This window comes from Solanum dulcamara, chromosome 12 (genome assembly GCF_947179165.1).
Source record: "Solanum dulcamara chromosome 12, daSolDulc1.2, whole genome shotgun sequence".
Classification (NCBI taxonomy): Eukaryota; Viridiplantae; Streptophyta; class Magnoliopsida; order Solanales; family Solanaceae; genus Solanum; species Solanum dulcamara.
Window position 1 is genome coordinate 7301993 of NC_077248.1, and position 15768 is coordinate 7317760.

Below are 15768 nucleotides of genomic sequence, written 5' to 3' on the forward strand. Positions count from 1 at the left end.
TTAAAAATTTATTCATCAAACACAAATTATTTTTCATCAAAAATATATTTTTAATTTTTTTAAAAAAAATAAGTTAATTTAAAGAAATTTAGCCAATAGAACCGAAATGGATGTTTTTGAACAAAAAAAAAAGTTATAGAATCTTTGTTTTTGTTCATCATCTTGGTTTTACTTGGTGAGAAAAGATTCTATGGATGCTTGAAGAATAAGGGTGTTAATTATTAAGTATTTATTAAACAAGTAAAGTAATTTGCCCTATTTAGTTGTCCACCATTATACTAAAAATCTTTATTTCAAAATAATTATTAATTTAAATAATTTAGAAAAAATTAATTATATTTTTTAACTTTATTTTTAACATTAATTATATAAATAAAAATTAAATTATTAATAAAAAATATATTTATCAAATAATATTTTAAATTGATTTTTTTAAAAAAATGATGTCAAATTTTATCATTACAATTAAAAAGGGATAGAGAGAGGAGATAGCAATGAAACTTAGATACATGTTGAGCCACTTGTCACTCCAACTTGGCTTAATGAGAAGTGAAAGATCATAATTAGAAAGGTTAAGAAAAGAGTAGCCAATGATATATTAACACGTCATGGACTAATCTGCATGAGGGCGGTGGCCGGAGTTAAAATCGGTGGGTTTTGTCGTATAGTGAGACAAGAGTCATTATGTGTAGCCATGAAGACGAAGGTTCTTGTCACCGCGACGTGGATCAATAGTTCACCTCCTAAAATTTAATATTATCCGATAGTGGTGGAATCAAAAATTTAACGTATTTTTAATTTTCTTTGTAATTGTATCAAAAGCAGGAGTGATGAATGGTTGGATTGAGCCAAAATAGATTGGATTACAATCCATTCATACAAAATATGAGTAAATATAGATTTGGTCAAATATGATTTCGATAAATATCATCTAAATCACTTTAATCTTATAAAGTCAAAAAAAAATTAAATCAAAGCAAAATTGTTATTGCTCTAACCTATACAATCCTCAACCCACCCCAAAATTATTATTTTTTAAATAATTAATTTTTCATATAAAATTAAAATTTAATTTTTCTTCTACCTCGTAACCCCCACCTCCACCCCCACCCCCACGCCTCACCCACACACCCACCAACTAATTTTTATGCCCACCCCGATCTCCATCACCCTAATTTTTTTTAAAAAATTCCCCCCCCCCACTCCGACCCCCTACCACCCACCCCCACCACAAATTTTTTAAAATTAAAATAATTTCACTAAAAAATAATTTTTTTTTGACCCTCTCTCCACCCCAAAATCTAAAAAAAAAATTAAATTTTTGCCCACCCCCGGCCATCACCCTACCCCCACCCCACCCCACCCCATTTTTTAAAAAAAAAATTCAAAAAGAAAATTTGTTTGTCCCCCTCCCACCAACCCCGCACCTGGATCCCCTACCCAATTCACCCCCCCCCCCCAAAAAAAAAAAAAATTAAAAAAATTTCTTAAAATTTTCAAAAAATACCACCCACCCCATTTTTCTTTTTTTAAAAAATATAAAAAACATTTTTAGTGCAATTAGAAATTTTTATTATAAGTGGGAGATCTAAAAGTTTAGATATCCATACTTTACCCACTTTATCCATATTTATATGAGTTTTTGAAATAGGTCAATTTATATTTATCCATTTAAAAAATATGAGTGATCTATTTAAATAAATATGAACTAAATAGATTTATTTTACTTAAATGAGCTGAAATTGTCACCCTTAATCAAGAGTGCAATAAAATTAATTATATATTGATAATATTTAATATATAATCTCTTGTAAATTAATTATTCTTTTTTACAAAAATATGTGTATTCAACCATTCTTCATCTATCATGGCTCCGCCCATCCATGTATCAACATATATAGAGAGAGATGTAATAAATATGTCGAAGTTTTTGGCAAGTAAAGATTATAGACATGCAAAAAATTTACTTAGGTAAGAGAATGCAATTAAGAAAATGAACTCTTTTTTTATCTTAATAGATTTAAATAGTGTACCTTATGAACGATTTTAGAATTTTTTTAGTATTTTTTTTACTGTAACCCACCCCCACCCTCCCCTCTCAAAAAAAAGAAAAAAAAGAAAAGAAGAGCATATAAGTAATTTCATTGTGTACCATAAACACGAGGTTTCATCTCTATTTGTTTTAATTTTGGAAGTTAATAATGCGATTATCTTTATATATATATATATATATATGAAGAGAGGTAAATTTGTGTGCCAATTTTTTTAGCAAATTAAAATTCACAAATATGCAGAAGATTTGTTCGTATGAGATAATATAATCAAGAAAATAGAATTTTTGCTCTTCATATATTTAAGTAACATAGCTTCTGAACGATTTTAATTTTTTTTAGTATTTTTTAATTAAAAATATATATAAAGGAGCATATAAGTAATTTAATTTCATGTGTATCCATGACGACGTGGATCAATTATTCTGCCTCCTAAAATATGGTCTCCACTTGTCCTTATCATAACTTAGCTTTTCTCAGTAACAAATTTCATAACATATATTTGGTGATTAATGACTCAATTAATTTAGATTTACATTATTTAGGATATATTAGAAAAAAACGTTTCATATAAATAATTTCAATATTCTTAAAATTTATAGTTAAAAATAAAAAAATCACGTCCATCCCATTATATTTATTTGTGGTAGCTTTTTTCAGCTTGGATATTTCAGAAAAGTTTAAGTTAAAACATAGTTTATAATTATAAAGATATTTAATAATTATCAATATATAACTTTTACATTATGATAGATAGTATTATAGATTTATAGTGGAAGTTTTGACACTGATCGATATAATGAGTAGAGTTAAATTATTTTAATGTATAAAAAAGTAATTTTATGACTTCATTTGTTATAATAAATAAACTTGCTTTAATATGATAAAATTTATTCTACCACTAAATTATAATTATCATAAAGTTCAATATACATGAAAAAATTAGTCCTATTATATGAAAGTATCTCTCAAATAAATTGGTGCAAAATATATAGTTATTTCTTTATAAGTTTCAATTCATTCAAATAATAGAATGGTAATCATGATTATAAAGTAAGTAAAGCCGTTGTCCTTTTTCAATCTCCTTATAAGATTTTCTTGAAGCTGTATCATGTATAAGTTCTTTTCATTACACCATCCTAGCATTACAAAAATGAGTTTAACTATAATACTAATAATAATATATTTAGTGTAAATTTACAAATAAAATCGAGGGAGAGTAAGATTAATATACTCAGATTTTACATTTATTTTTGTGGAAATAAAGAAATTATTTTTAATAGACCATCGACCTAAAAAAGAGAAGTTATTATTTGAAGTAGAGTTACGTTATAAAAAATAATAATATAGCAAGCATAAAATATAATCGACTCATTGAGAGCTCATATCAGTAGTTACGTTACGTTTTGCCTTCTATGGTGAAACTCTCTTTCTTTGATGTCATCTTGTCTTTATCTTCTTATTTCTTTTAATCAAAATATAATTATATTCCTACTGCGCAAAGAGGTAAAAGTCAGATTTCAAAGCTTATGAATTCATATATATAATTAATGGCTTTTTAAAGACAAATATAGAAAAATATAGAATTTGAAGCAAATTTACTAAAAAATCGATAACGTATGAACTATATTTTAAATTCGCCCCGTATAAATTTAAGCGTAACATGAAACTAGAAAGATCTACGGTATAAACAAAGTTAACAAATATTGATGTATTAGCACTTTATGTCTGTTATGAGTGAATCTACTTTGAGATAAATGAACCACTGCAATTGCCATAGGAAAATTTAAAATTTGAATCAATCATCATATTTTTAAATTTAAAATTCAACAAGTTTCATTCAAATTTTCTTTCTTGGGAGTGCACGAAGTGTAATAATTTTTTTACTTAGAAGTCCTAACCAAATGAGTGACATAAGTTTTACCAGTTAAATTAATGTGATTTTGTGCAAATATTGCACTACACCATATGACATGTTATAACGAAAAGTAGAAGTAAACAAAATCATTTTCTAATTAATTAAAAGTATAACCAAATAGATGGGTTACTAAGAAAAAACAATGTTACAAGTTTTTGCACAAATTAATTCTATTTCAAGGTGATCTTTAATTTTTATTTTTTAAATTGTTCGTATTTAATTTTTATCACTATCATTCATTTAATGAAAATTTATGGATCAAAATACCTTAAATATATTAATTTTGCAAAGCATAAGTTTAGAATTTTTTTATCTTATCCGGCATAAGTAGTATTATTGTTGTTTTATTTGCAAGACAAAAGTTTGTAGAATTTTTGCCTTGTCTGACAAAACTTACGAAGGAATAAATTATGCCTCTTAAACGTAACTATATAAGTTCTGAAACTGATCAATTTATGCCTCTAGCAACACAAGTTCCGTAGCATCTAGCATAGCGACATAAGTTTTGTAGTGGCATAACAAGAGCGACATAAGTTTTGTAGTGGCATAACTTGTTGCTTGGGCAGCGTATCGTTTAGTTCGGTTCGATTTTGAACTTTATCGATTTGACTTATCGATTATAAGCTTGTAGACATGCCAAATCGTTATAGTACCATTAAGATATTAATGTATCGGTTATTGATTTTATTGGTTATTGATTGGTTATCAGTTTAACCATTAATATTTGACACACAAAAAAATCATTAAAAATTACTTAGAAACAAGGTGACAAATCAAATGAGCTATTCTTATGAGTTGACATATTGCATCTTGCTCAAAAGCAAATAATGTCTCATTGTAGAATAACCGAGAGCTTGAGACAATCAGAAATAAAAGTATGAAACTGAACTCTAAGTCAAGGACTTTATATACCAAATGATATAAATATAAATATTTAATTTATTATCGAGTTATAGGTTAACCCATTAAGGAAAAATCTAAAATCGTTATGAATTGATAACTCGATAATGTTACCACAACCGCCAATAACCCAATATTTTTTTTAAATTTTAATTATTGGTTTTAATTCGATTTTAAACAGCCCTGCGTTCGTGTGAATAACCCGATGGTTTATGAGTTTGGGCTTCTGGGCCTCTGGAACATTCCGATAAGCCCATCATTAATTGGACCTCATAGCCCACTTGTTCAGTCACTTTATAAATACAATTTTCCCTGTATTGTTGTATCTTTTTTCCCTCCCCTGCAGATTAGTGTTTTCCCAGGTAGGTTAGGGTTTCTTCGATCTGTTTCAATTTACTTATTTAATCTATTGTTCGATCATCGGATATTTTTCGATTAAACCAAAAACGTATATATATACATATTGATTTATTTTGTTATTTTGTTTGTAGTTGTGAAATCTCAGCCATGGCTGGTGGAGGAAATCTCATTCACAGGGTCATTTCTTATGTCGCCAATGAATTGATCGTCAATGGGCTCTCCAACAGGTAATTAATTCTATTTTGGTTAATGTTTCCCTGGGATGAAGTCGCTGATATTTTCTTTTGTGGATCAATTTCGTGCATATATTGATCAGTAAAAGAATCGTCGTTACAGTTTTGTTTGCACCGCAATTTTTGCTTGATTAATGTTCATATCTTATGATGATCAAGTCAAAAGTTCTGCTATTTGATGTTCTAAGTTTGAATTTTTCTTATAGTCAATTATACGGATTAATACACAACTAATCCACCTCTAACAGAGGCGGACCCAAGATTTCAAGGTGGGAAGGGGCGCCCTTTGACACAACGATGCCCATTATTAATAGCTACTAAAATGGAGGGAGAAGGTGCATTGACACTTGCACACCAAGATCGAAAGCCTATATGTATGTGTATATCCAAATAAAACATACAACAACAACTTACCCAGACTGAAAAGAAAACATACAACTGAAATTAATTAAAAACCCCTTAGGTGCCCCTGGCGAAGGGCTATATTTTTCCCAACAAGGTTCTGGAGTTCAAATTCTGCTTGCCACAATTTTGGAATCATTTCTGTTTGTTTTGAACATTTTGAACCTCGAAACGGGAAAATATATGCTGCATCATTGTAGGCGCGAGGATTCGAACCCAGCTCAGAAAGTAAACGTAAACACGCCTAGACTAGTGCCCCAAATAGCATTTGTAGTTTAGGGTGCCTAGGAATCAATATATACTTTAGATAAGGTATATAAACTTGTATACATATGATTGTTTCCAAGGTTAACGGGTGCACGTGACCTCCCCCCCTCACTCAATAGTGTAGGTCCGCCTCCTCTGAGAGATGTGTGTCAATACAAGGAACCTTAAGATGGTTTATGTTGTATGGTAGATTGTCATTGATTTGTAGGTGATGCATAGAGTTTCCAAGTAGCCTACAATGACCCGCCAAAAAAATAGAATTTAGCTGCAACCTAGGGGACTGCGTCTGTTATTGATCTTTACATGTTCTAATATCGCAAGCATGCTTCTGATGACTTCTTGGAATGATTGAAGAGATGATAGCAATTCTTTGGCTAAAAAATCTTAACAGTCTGAAGCTATTCCTTTTTCATCTTCCCTAGCAATGGCGGGTTTACTATTTTGAGGCTATTTGTGTTTATGGCGTGTGTGGGATTATTGTTCGACTTCTCTTTACAATGTAATTCTGAACACGTCGATGGTGTTGATGTATGTTTCTAATGATTGTGAAGATGATAGTAATTTGATGTATCAAACATTTGATGATCTTAGGCTGCTTGGTCATCTTCTTATATTAATCTGTACGTTGTAACGGTTATGAGATAATATCAGTTTAATGGCTCAAAAAATTGAGTTATCTTCATTATTCCTGGTGCATGTTGAGAAAGAAATTCTTTTTACAAGTATTTGTTTGCATGATTCCTCTTACTTCGTCTGGAAAAGATGTTCTTTCATCACTTATGGGATGGTTCGTGTGTGTTGTCGTATATGTGAATCTTGTGTCGTAGTGCATCCCATTCCATGTCTCTTGCTATGCAACTACAAGCAAAGGCAAAAGCGATTTTCTTTTTTTGTGCAGTTTTAACTAAACAAATAATGAGGAATCTGTTAAATTATGGTAGCCTTACTTTAAGTAAGTGATAGGTTAATGGATTAAGTCAACCTCTTTTCTTCTGTTGCCTGCTATTTCTAATATCTGTCCTAGTTGTTTCAAAAATGTTACAGTCTAAATGTTAGTGATATATTCTGAAGGCTAGTATTGAAGGAGATTTAGGAATTTCATCAATGTGACTAGGTTGCTGGTTAAAAGGAGAAAAGTATGCGTGAAATGTCTTTCTAAAAAAACTTTATTTCATAAATATGTTATATCTGACATCTTTTTGATTCTTAGAGCAAAATATAAATAAATTGGGTAGTGCTTGAGATGTTCTCTTACTAATATGCCCACTAAAAGGCCTCTTTCTCTTCATCTCAGCGCTAGTTTTCAAAGATTTGCAGTGAGGACATCAAAGAGAATGGAGGATCTATCTAAAATGGGTAACTATTATTTCCATCTTTTCCTTTGTCCTCCTGAATCTTTCAGGCCATTGTGACCATTTGTTTTTGGTACTTGCAGCACAGCAAAAGAGACAAGAAATTGCTGATCAGGTGAAGGATGTGTCCAAAAATTTTGAGGTAACAATGCTGAATATTTTTCAATCGATGTATAAATAACATTGAGCTAGTGACTTAACTTATTTCTTAATTTATGCTCTGCAGTCTTTCAAGGACCGGTGATTTGGAAACTTGGTGTACATGTTGTTTCTCTCTCCACAAATAATGGAATGAATGTAGTAAACATGTAGCTCAGTTTGTAAAGTAGTTTTGAGGATAAGTGCTTAAAGTTACATTTTCATTTGAGGAAATGGTACTTTATGACTCATTGTATTGCATTCTTGATGATGATTAATGCTTTATCCTCTTTAATTTTTCCTTTAGGGTCTATTTGGAAAGTCATCTGGGAATTGGAATTGTAATTGGTGTAATTACTACAGCTTGGTAATTACACAACCTAGTATTTATAATAACCTGTTTGTTTGTTAGAGTGTAATTACATTGTAATTTTCATTATCTTGTTTGGTTGGGCAAATGTAATTACATGGTTAAATTTTAAAAATTAGATTTTTAATAAATAATATTAATACTTAAATTAATTAATGAATACAAACTTTTTTTTTGGGCCAATGACAAACAAAATAAATGACTCTTATTGTGCCAAGAAAATACAAAGATCATACATAAATAATTATATTAATTCCTTGGCCTCTTAAGGAATTGAGGAGTGTAATTACTCTTTCTCAACTACATTCAATTCCTCTCATATCAAGTAGTTACTTGGCCTATTAAACATATCAAAAGAGTGTGTAAATATACCAAAGCCTAATTCTATTGTAGCTTTCCAAACAAGCCTTTAGTGATTTCTATACTGAATTTCTTGTAAAAAAAATTCCTAATTGACATGAAAATTTTTAAATTCGTTACAAAAATTTCAAAATAAAGGAGACGAATGCAATATCTAAAAGACTAAAACCATGAATGTAATTATCCCAAAACATTTATATTTTCCTTCCAATCACTCTACAATCGCTTGCATGTCTAGCTCGAAGAATGTTCATAGGATCATCAATTCTATAAATACAAAATTTATACTACTTAATCTAATATTTACTTTGTTAATTATTTTTTTTTATAAATAAAAAGAAATAAACGTGCACAATGCATTCTACATAATCGATATGGTTGACTGCTAGCAGTAATTCATTTTTCTTAGAGGCAAATTAAATACTTACAATACTAATTAATTTTTTTCATTATTACTATTTTAGTCACCTCTCCAAATTTTAAGAAACCTAAATCTTTGAAATCAAAACTCCCATCTATTCCTCAAGAGACTTCGTGCTCAGGTTTTCATTTTTATCAAAGGTGTATAACAATATATTATACTCCCTCCATTCCATATTAAGTGAACTTTTGAAGAGTTTTTCATTATTCAAAATAATTGAATTATTCAAAGTCTAAGATAGATGTTTGAATTCTTTTTCATATTTGTCATTTCATTTATTGAGGTTTTATATTTTCTAGGAGATAAATCATACTACTTGCAAAGTTATATTTACGATTTTACAAATGACAATAATGAAAAGTATAGTTCAAATTATGTCCTTGAATATTTCACTTAATAAGAAATGGAGAGAGTATATAATTACAGTATAATATTATATACAGTATAAAATTAGTTTATGCAGATATAATATAAAAATATAATCTATGTAAAATAATTATTTTTATTAAGCTGTATATTTTATAGAATATCAAAGTCGAGAACATAATAACACAAAAATGAAAAGGTTCAAAGAAATGAAAATATATGAGATCCACGTGTGTTTCCGAATAAATTAATATTAATATCATCATGTGGGAATTTTCAAGATCTGAAGAAAGGTAAAAAAAGAATAATAAATTTGTGTGATTTCCACCACGTTCCTCTTTTTCCTCCATTGAAGCAGAGGAGGAGGTCTAATAGACCTCAAAAACGGCACCGTTTTACTTCTCCTTCGGATTCATTAATTTCAATGGCGGAAGAAAATTCAAGCAGGAAGAAAACGATTCCACCTTACATGAAGGCCATTTCCGGTTCATTAGGTGGAGTCGTTGAAGCTAGTTGTTTGCAACCCATTGACGTTATCAAAACCCGACTTCAACTGGACCGGACCGGTGCTTACAAGGGAATTGCCCATTGCGGCTCCACCATTATTAATAAGGAAGGCGTAAGGGCTCTTTGGAAAGGGTTGACGCCATTCGCTACTCATTTGACTCTCAAGTATGCGTTGCGTATGGGTTCCAATGCGGTTTTGCAGACATCTTTTAAGAACTCGGAAACGGGTAAGCTTAGTCCGCAGGGACGGCTCATGGCTGGTTTCGGTGCTGGTGTTCTTGAAGCTCTTGTTATTGTTACGCCCTTTGAGGTCTGTTAATTTCCACAATTTCTTCTGATTTAGTTGTGATTGTGTTGGAAAATTGTTGAATTGGCTATATGCTCATAACATGTTTGTTTTAATTTCTGATCCAGTAAATTAGTTTGTCCAGTGTAATCCAAACAAATCCTTTGTGCTAGTAGATAAATTTTTTTTCCCGTTAAATGTGGTGTTCGGGCCAGCTTAAGTGTACCTCGACTAATTCCATTGGTAACTCTGTCCACCAAGGCTAGAACAAATGGAAGAAATCACCTAGTGTTTTTGTCTGGTTAATAGGTCAGTTGAGACTATTCAATCACTTGAAGCTTGGTGAGTTAGCTTTTTTCCTGGGTGAGATTGCTGCTTCAAGTACCGACAATAACAAGGAGATGATTTAGGACAAATAGATAAGTAAAACTAAAACTAATAGCTTGAAGAAGGAGATGATTCAGGATAAAGATATAAGTAAACTAAAACTATAAAACAACATAGCCAAAAAGGAAATTAGTTGTCTTTATCTAAAAATAAAAAAGGTAAGAAATGATTATGGTGTATGTGGAGAGAATGTGACTATAAAGCATTTGCTCCTTGGATTGTCAGGTCCAATTATCATGTCAATACTAGTAAACATATTTTACATGCAGAAATGATTGTTTTTGGAGTGATAACAGGTGTTGTATGCATTCTGCACTTTCTGAAACAGATTGATTTGGCTAGAGCTGAGGGTAAAAAACTAACATTTGTTTTGCATTAAATGCTGCTCATGTTTTCATAATTGCAAATGGTAATTAGAAGCTAATCAACTTGGTACACCAAATGTTTATAGGGTGTTTATTTGTCAATGTGGTTTTCATTCAATCACTTCGACTGTGCTGCTAAATAATGCATCTAAGTCTTTGGAAATAAGGTTCTCCTGCTTACTAAGATAAATTCCTCTAAAATATGAACCAACAAAGTGTTTTACTAGGTTTAACATCTGTATTCATAGCTTACTCTACATTATTAGGTTTTGTGCGTCCATTTGTACTCAATTCATATTTTTATTTTTATTTCTTCCAACAAGGCATAAATAAATGTAGGGCCAAAATATCCCTTTGAAAACCCCCAAATACATTTTCCCTTTAAGAATGAATAAGGGGGTCTTTGTCCTTCGAGGTCATGTCTCTTGCTCATGTACACTCAACAAAGACCACACTTAGGATGACTTAAGTTCTCTTGGTTATCATTCATTATCAAACTATTGACTTCATCTCCAATTAAGACCCAACTTTTGTTTACATAAAACTTTCAACACTCACCTCAATACAGAAATTAACTCATTAATTGAATGATATACTTGAAGATTTTATCCGCATAGTGAAAGAACATTCCAACTATCGATGTTTTTAGTTTCAAACAAAACCATGAATAATTTGACGTAGAATGAGTGGTAGATCTGATGTAGTTAAGCATTTACAGGTTCTGTGGACACTATAAATGGTGACCTTAGCTGACTTTGTGTGGTTTTCCAGTTGATCAAACACGCTTTGCCAAAAAATGGCTAATTTTTCTTTGCTAGGTAATTGTAACAATTTTCTAAGGGAAGTGGCTTGCTTCAAAGAAGGAGAAAAGAATGTATATTAGGATAGATAGATGATTTCCCCAAGGCTTTGGTCTAGTGGTAAGAGTGCAACAAGTGATGTTTGAGTTAGGTGTACGTCATGGTTTCGTACCTTACTATAGACAAAAAATTGGTATTTAAGTGAAGGGTAGAGGAGTGGACTTATTATCCATTGAATTTCTAACCATGCGCCCCTGGTCCATCGGGGTTATCTCAGTTATAAAAAAAGAAGATGATGATAGTAAGGTTCTGCCTTGGAAACAGCCTCTGGCAGAAATGCAAGGCAAGGCTGCGTACAATAGACCCTTGTGGTCAGGCCCTTCCCCGGACCCCGCGCATAGCGGGAGCTTTAATGCACCGGGCTGACCTTTTTTATGATAGTAAGGTTCTGTTAGCTTGATCATTCTTATTCGAAAAACAGGAATTTCACGGTATACTGTGGACAAAGCAATTGTAATATTAATATATGTACTAGGAATTTTATAGTTCATTCATATTAATGGATATGCAAAGAACTATTAGCAGTTCTACTATTATTGTTTCTGATTAGTGTTGATCATCAACTGTCCATTGAATTGAAGGCGGTCCTTAGCTAGTGGAGTTTACAATATGATAAAGGTCTAAAGAGCTTACCCCGTGTATGAAATGCTCCCTGGCTAGCACAAAGTTAGGGGGAGAGTGAGTGTTTACCATACTTTGTCTTCTCCTTGGATAAGATAGGTTGGACCAGTAAAACGAGACTAGGATAAAACGCTCTGGAGTATCGCTTCACTAGTCACTAGAGTGAGAAAACAAAGGCGAGATATGGTTATGCACCTGTAGTGCTTTATCAAGAAAAAAAATTGGTGCAGCTCTAGAGAAGGATGTTGGAGTAAGAATACTAGGTTGGATTAGAAATAAGTTAAAGGAGGAGATAGAGTAACGTTGTTGAGCTGAAAGCTTATGCCATGTTTACAACTTACAACACAACAAAGAGCACAAGATAATTAAGTGCTTCAGAATACAGTGGAAATTAAATGCCTCTCAAAATGTCAAGCAATTCAAGATATTGCTAGATGGAGAAGAATTAGGGAGTGCAACACAGGACCAATTTGTGGATTTTCTGCATACTGTTCCTTTTAGGTGGCGAAAAGTACCATTCATTTATTTGTTAGTCAGTGAAGACTCCTATAAATAGCTTGGATTTGTGACATCCGGTGATTCTTCTATGTGAAAAAGAATTTGATATGAGAAGCAATAAAGTGAGCGGAGAGGACCAATCCTTTTTATTGTACAAGGTTATGTTAGCAAATTCTTTCAAATTCAAAAAGAAAGCAGTGGAACTTTGATCAACGAGTAATTCCTTTCTCTTCCATTTAAGTTACGTAGTGACTCATTTTTGAATTGTGAGGATGAATGCAATTCTAACAATGGAGAAATTTGGTTTGTTGACCATGCACTTGAAAGTTATGTAAAATGTCCAGTCAACATTTAGTTGAATTGGACGAAATTTGCCTCACTGAGATACATCCAAGTCGACCAGGCTTCATTGGGTTTTTTATTAGTTAATATTGATAACCATCCAGTTAAAAGAAATTAATGTAGTAGATTTTATTCTTAAAGTAGATGTGGTTCCGCGTAAATGGACCAAGTTTACCATGGACATACAGCTCATATGGCACTACAAATTTGATATTATCCTTGCAATGGAAAAGATAGCCGAGTTGATGGTGATGGATACCTAGTGCTTTGTTGAGTATGTAGAGGTCCTAAAAGGATGCTGTGGAAATGTTTGTATGGAATACTTATCAACTATCTTAGCTGGGATGCTTTAACCTTCTAGGGGCACTTACAAAATGCTTGCATTCTGCATTGTTCATGTGTTTTGCATTTTTATACAGAAGTCTTTAGAAAGTAACAAAAGCATCTATAAAATAATTACACTCTGCTCATTTGTATATGGTTCGCTTGTTGAGATGTTTACTTTCATTTTCCGGCTGATGCTAGGCTTGAAGTGAAATACCTATCCGCTGTTCCAATTGAAGGTTGTCCTGTATCACTTGTCAAGAATAATATCTACAGGATGCTAATTTCTGGTTATTTGCACGACTTTGCATAATATTTGGCATACTAGCATCTCTAAAATGGCACAATATCAGAAGAGATAGATTTTTGAAAGGATGTTCAGCATAAATCACTAAATGATTGTCAAACTTTGATCAATGCAGGTGGTGAAGATTAGACTACAGCAGCAGAGAGGATTAAGTCCTGAGCTTCTGCGATACAAGGGACCTATACACTGTGCTCGTATGATTGTTCGTGAAGAAGGCATTCTCGGTCTCTGGGCAGGTGCGGCGCCAACTGTTATGCGTAATGGTACAAATCAGGCCGCCATGTTTACAGCCAAGAATGCATTTGACACAATGTTATGGAAGAAACATGAAGGTGATGGGCAAGTTCTTCAGCCATGGCAGTCTATGATATCAGGATTCCTGGCAGGGACAGCTGGTCCCATATGCACCGGGCCATTTGATGTTGTGAAAACAAGGCTCATGGCTCAGAGTAAATCTGGGGGCGAGTTGAAGTACAGAGGAATGTTTCATGCCATCGCAACAATACATGCAGAAGAAGGATTACGTGCCTTGTGGAAGGGACTAATTCCCCGGCTCATGAGGATCCCACCGGGCCAGGCGATTATGTGGGCTGTGGCTGACCAAATAACTGGCTTTTACGAGAGGACATACTTGACAAATGCACCTTTATAGGTACTACTGCAGTTTTGTCCTCGCCTTTCTTTGTTCTGGTTCTTAGTTCATTTTTCTGGCAGAAGCTGGACAAGTTTTGCCCTTTATAGTTTCTTTAGCTATTGATTGAAGGCGAAAATAAGATGGTGCTACGCCTTATCCACATTTTCACTGAGATGCCGCAACCATAACAATGTTTGTCTAGATTACCTCCATCTTTACAGGCTGGGTAACTGAATTTTGCAGTAAATTTGAAATCTTTGAAGTCTCATTTTGATATGTATTGAGGATGAAAATCTAACTGGTGCGACTGAAGTGCTTGAGATCATTGTTGATTTTTTACCCTTGCCAAAAGGGGGAAAAAAAGAAGACATTTTATAATTTTTTATTTTAGTCGCCCTTTGTTTTAGTTTTCTTCAAAGGGAACTTCGATCGAGTCTGGAGACTAAAGGGCAATTTTTTTAAAAATCAAAAATTTCAAACGATAACTTAAAAAATGAAAGATATCAAAATGAAAAGGCATGGGGGCATCACGCCTTACCCCTTGCCCCTTACATGCTTTACAAGGTGTGAGGGTGGGCGTGTAGACCCCACGCCTTCCATTTCAATTGTTGAACAAAATGTTTTCTTGTACTAATGGAGGAGTTAGTATCTGTAAACACCCTAACATCAATTATAAAGTAGTGACTAACTTGCATTTCAAACTAAAACATTATGTTCTCTTGTACATTAAAATCACTACAATACTATACTCCCTCTGTTCACTTTTATTTTTCTACTATTTCATAAATAAATTTCATTTTTACTTGTCACTTTTAACACATCCAATTGTTAACATATAAATAATCATATCCAACATTGTTTTCTTTAGTGTGTCAAGTCCATATGCGATAAGTAAAAGTGAATAATTAGAGTATAAATTAAGATAAATTGAATACGACTTTAAAAGGATATATAACATCAAAACGTACAAAATTGTTTCCTGCAGTACATGATGCATAATATCTCAACGTATATGAGTTGTATTGCACTAGTAGGATTGCTTCACCTTTAATCATATATTTCGTGTTCGAGCCTTGAATATGACGAAAATTTTGTTGGGAGCGACACCTCCAAATGGGTACTATGCGCAATTTTGATTTAATTGAGACTCCACTGACTTCGAACACAGGATGGGAAGCCAATTTTTTTTTTATCTCAACGTACACCTTTTATTAACTTACATACTTCTACCGCTAAAAACAAGTATAATTAATTAACATATACTTTAACCTTAATTCTTAATTTAATCATGCTCTTCACCTTGTAAGGCGTAGTCCCCATGCCTTACCAAAGAAAAGTTAACAAACTTTTTCTGGTAAGGCCGCACTCTGCGCCTTTATCGTTTTGATTTCTTTTATTTTTTAAATATAGAATTCAAAGTTTTGATTAAAAAATCTGCTCTTTAAACTGTGATATGTGTTCGAAACTTCGAATGGAACTTTCGTGTTGCAAATAATTTG

The 15768-nt window shown here is 32.4% G+C and overlaps 1 protein-coding gene across 1 annotated transcript; it reads left to right on the plus strand.

The window, feature by feature from the left end:
* The first annotated feature begins 9386 nt into the window (after positions 1-9386).
* LOC129876067 (mitochondrial succinate-fumarate transporter 1) lies at positions 9387-14536 on the plus strand. The gene is made up of 2 exons (XM_055951371.1): positions 9387-9955; positions 13751-14536. Exons 1-2 carry the CDS (start codon positions 9563-9565, stop codon positions 14285-14287), a joined length of 930 nt encoding a protein of 309 aa, XP_055807346.1. The 5' UTR covers positions 9387-9562; the 3' UTR covers positions 14288-14536.
* Positions 14537-15768: the final 1232 nt, after the last annotated feature.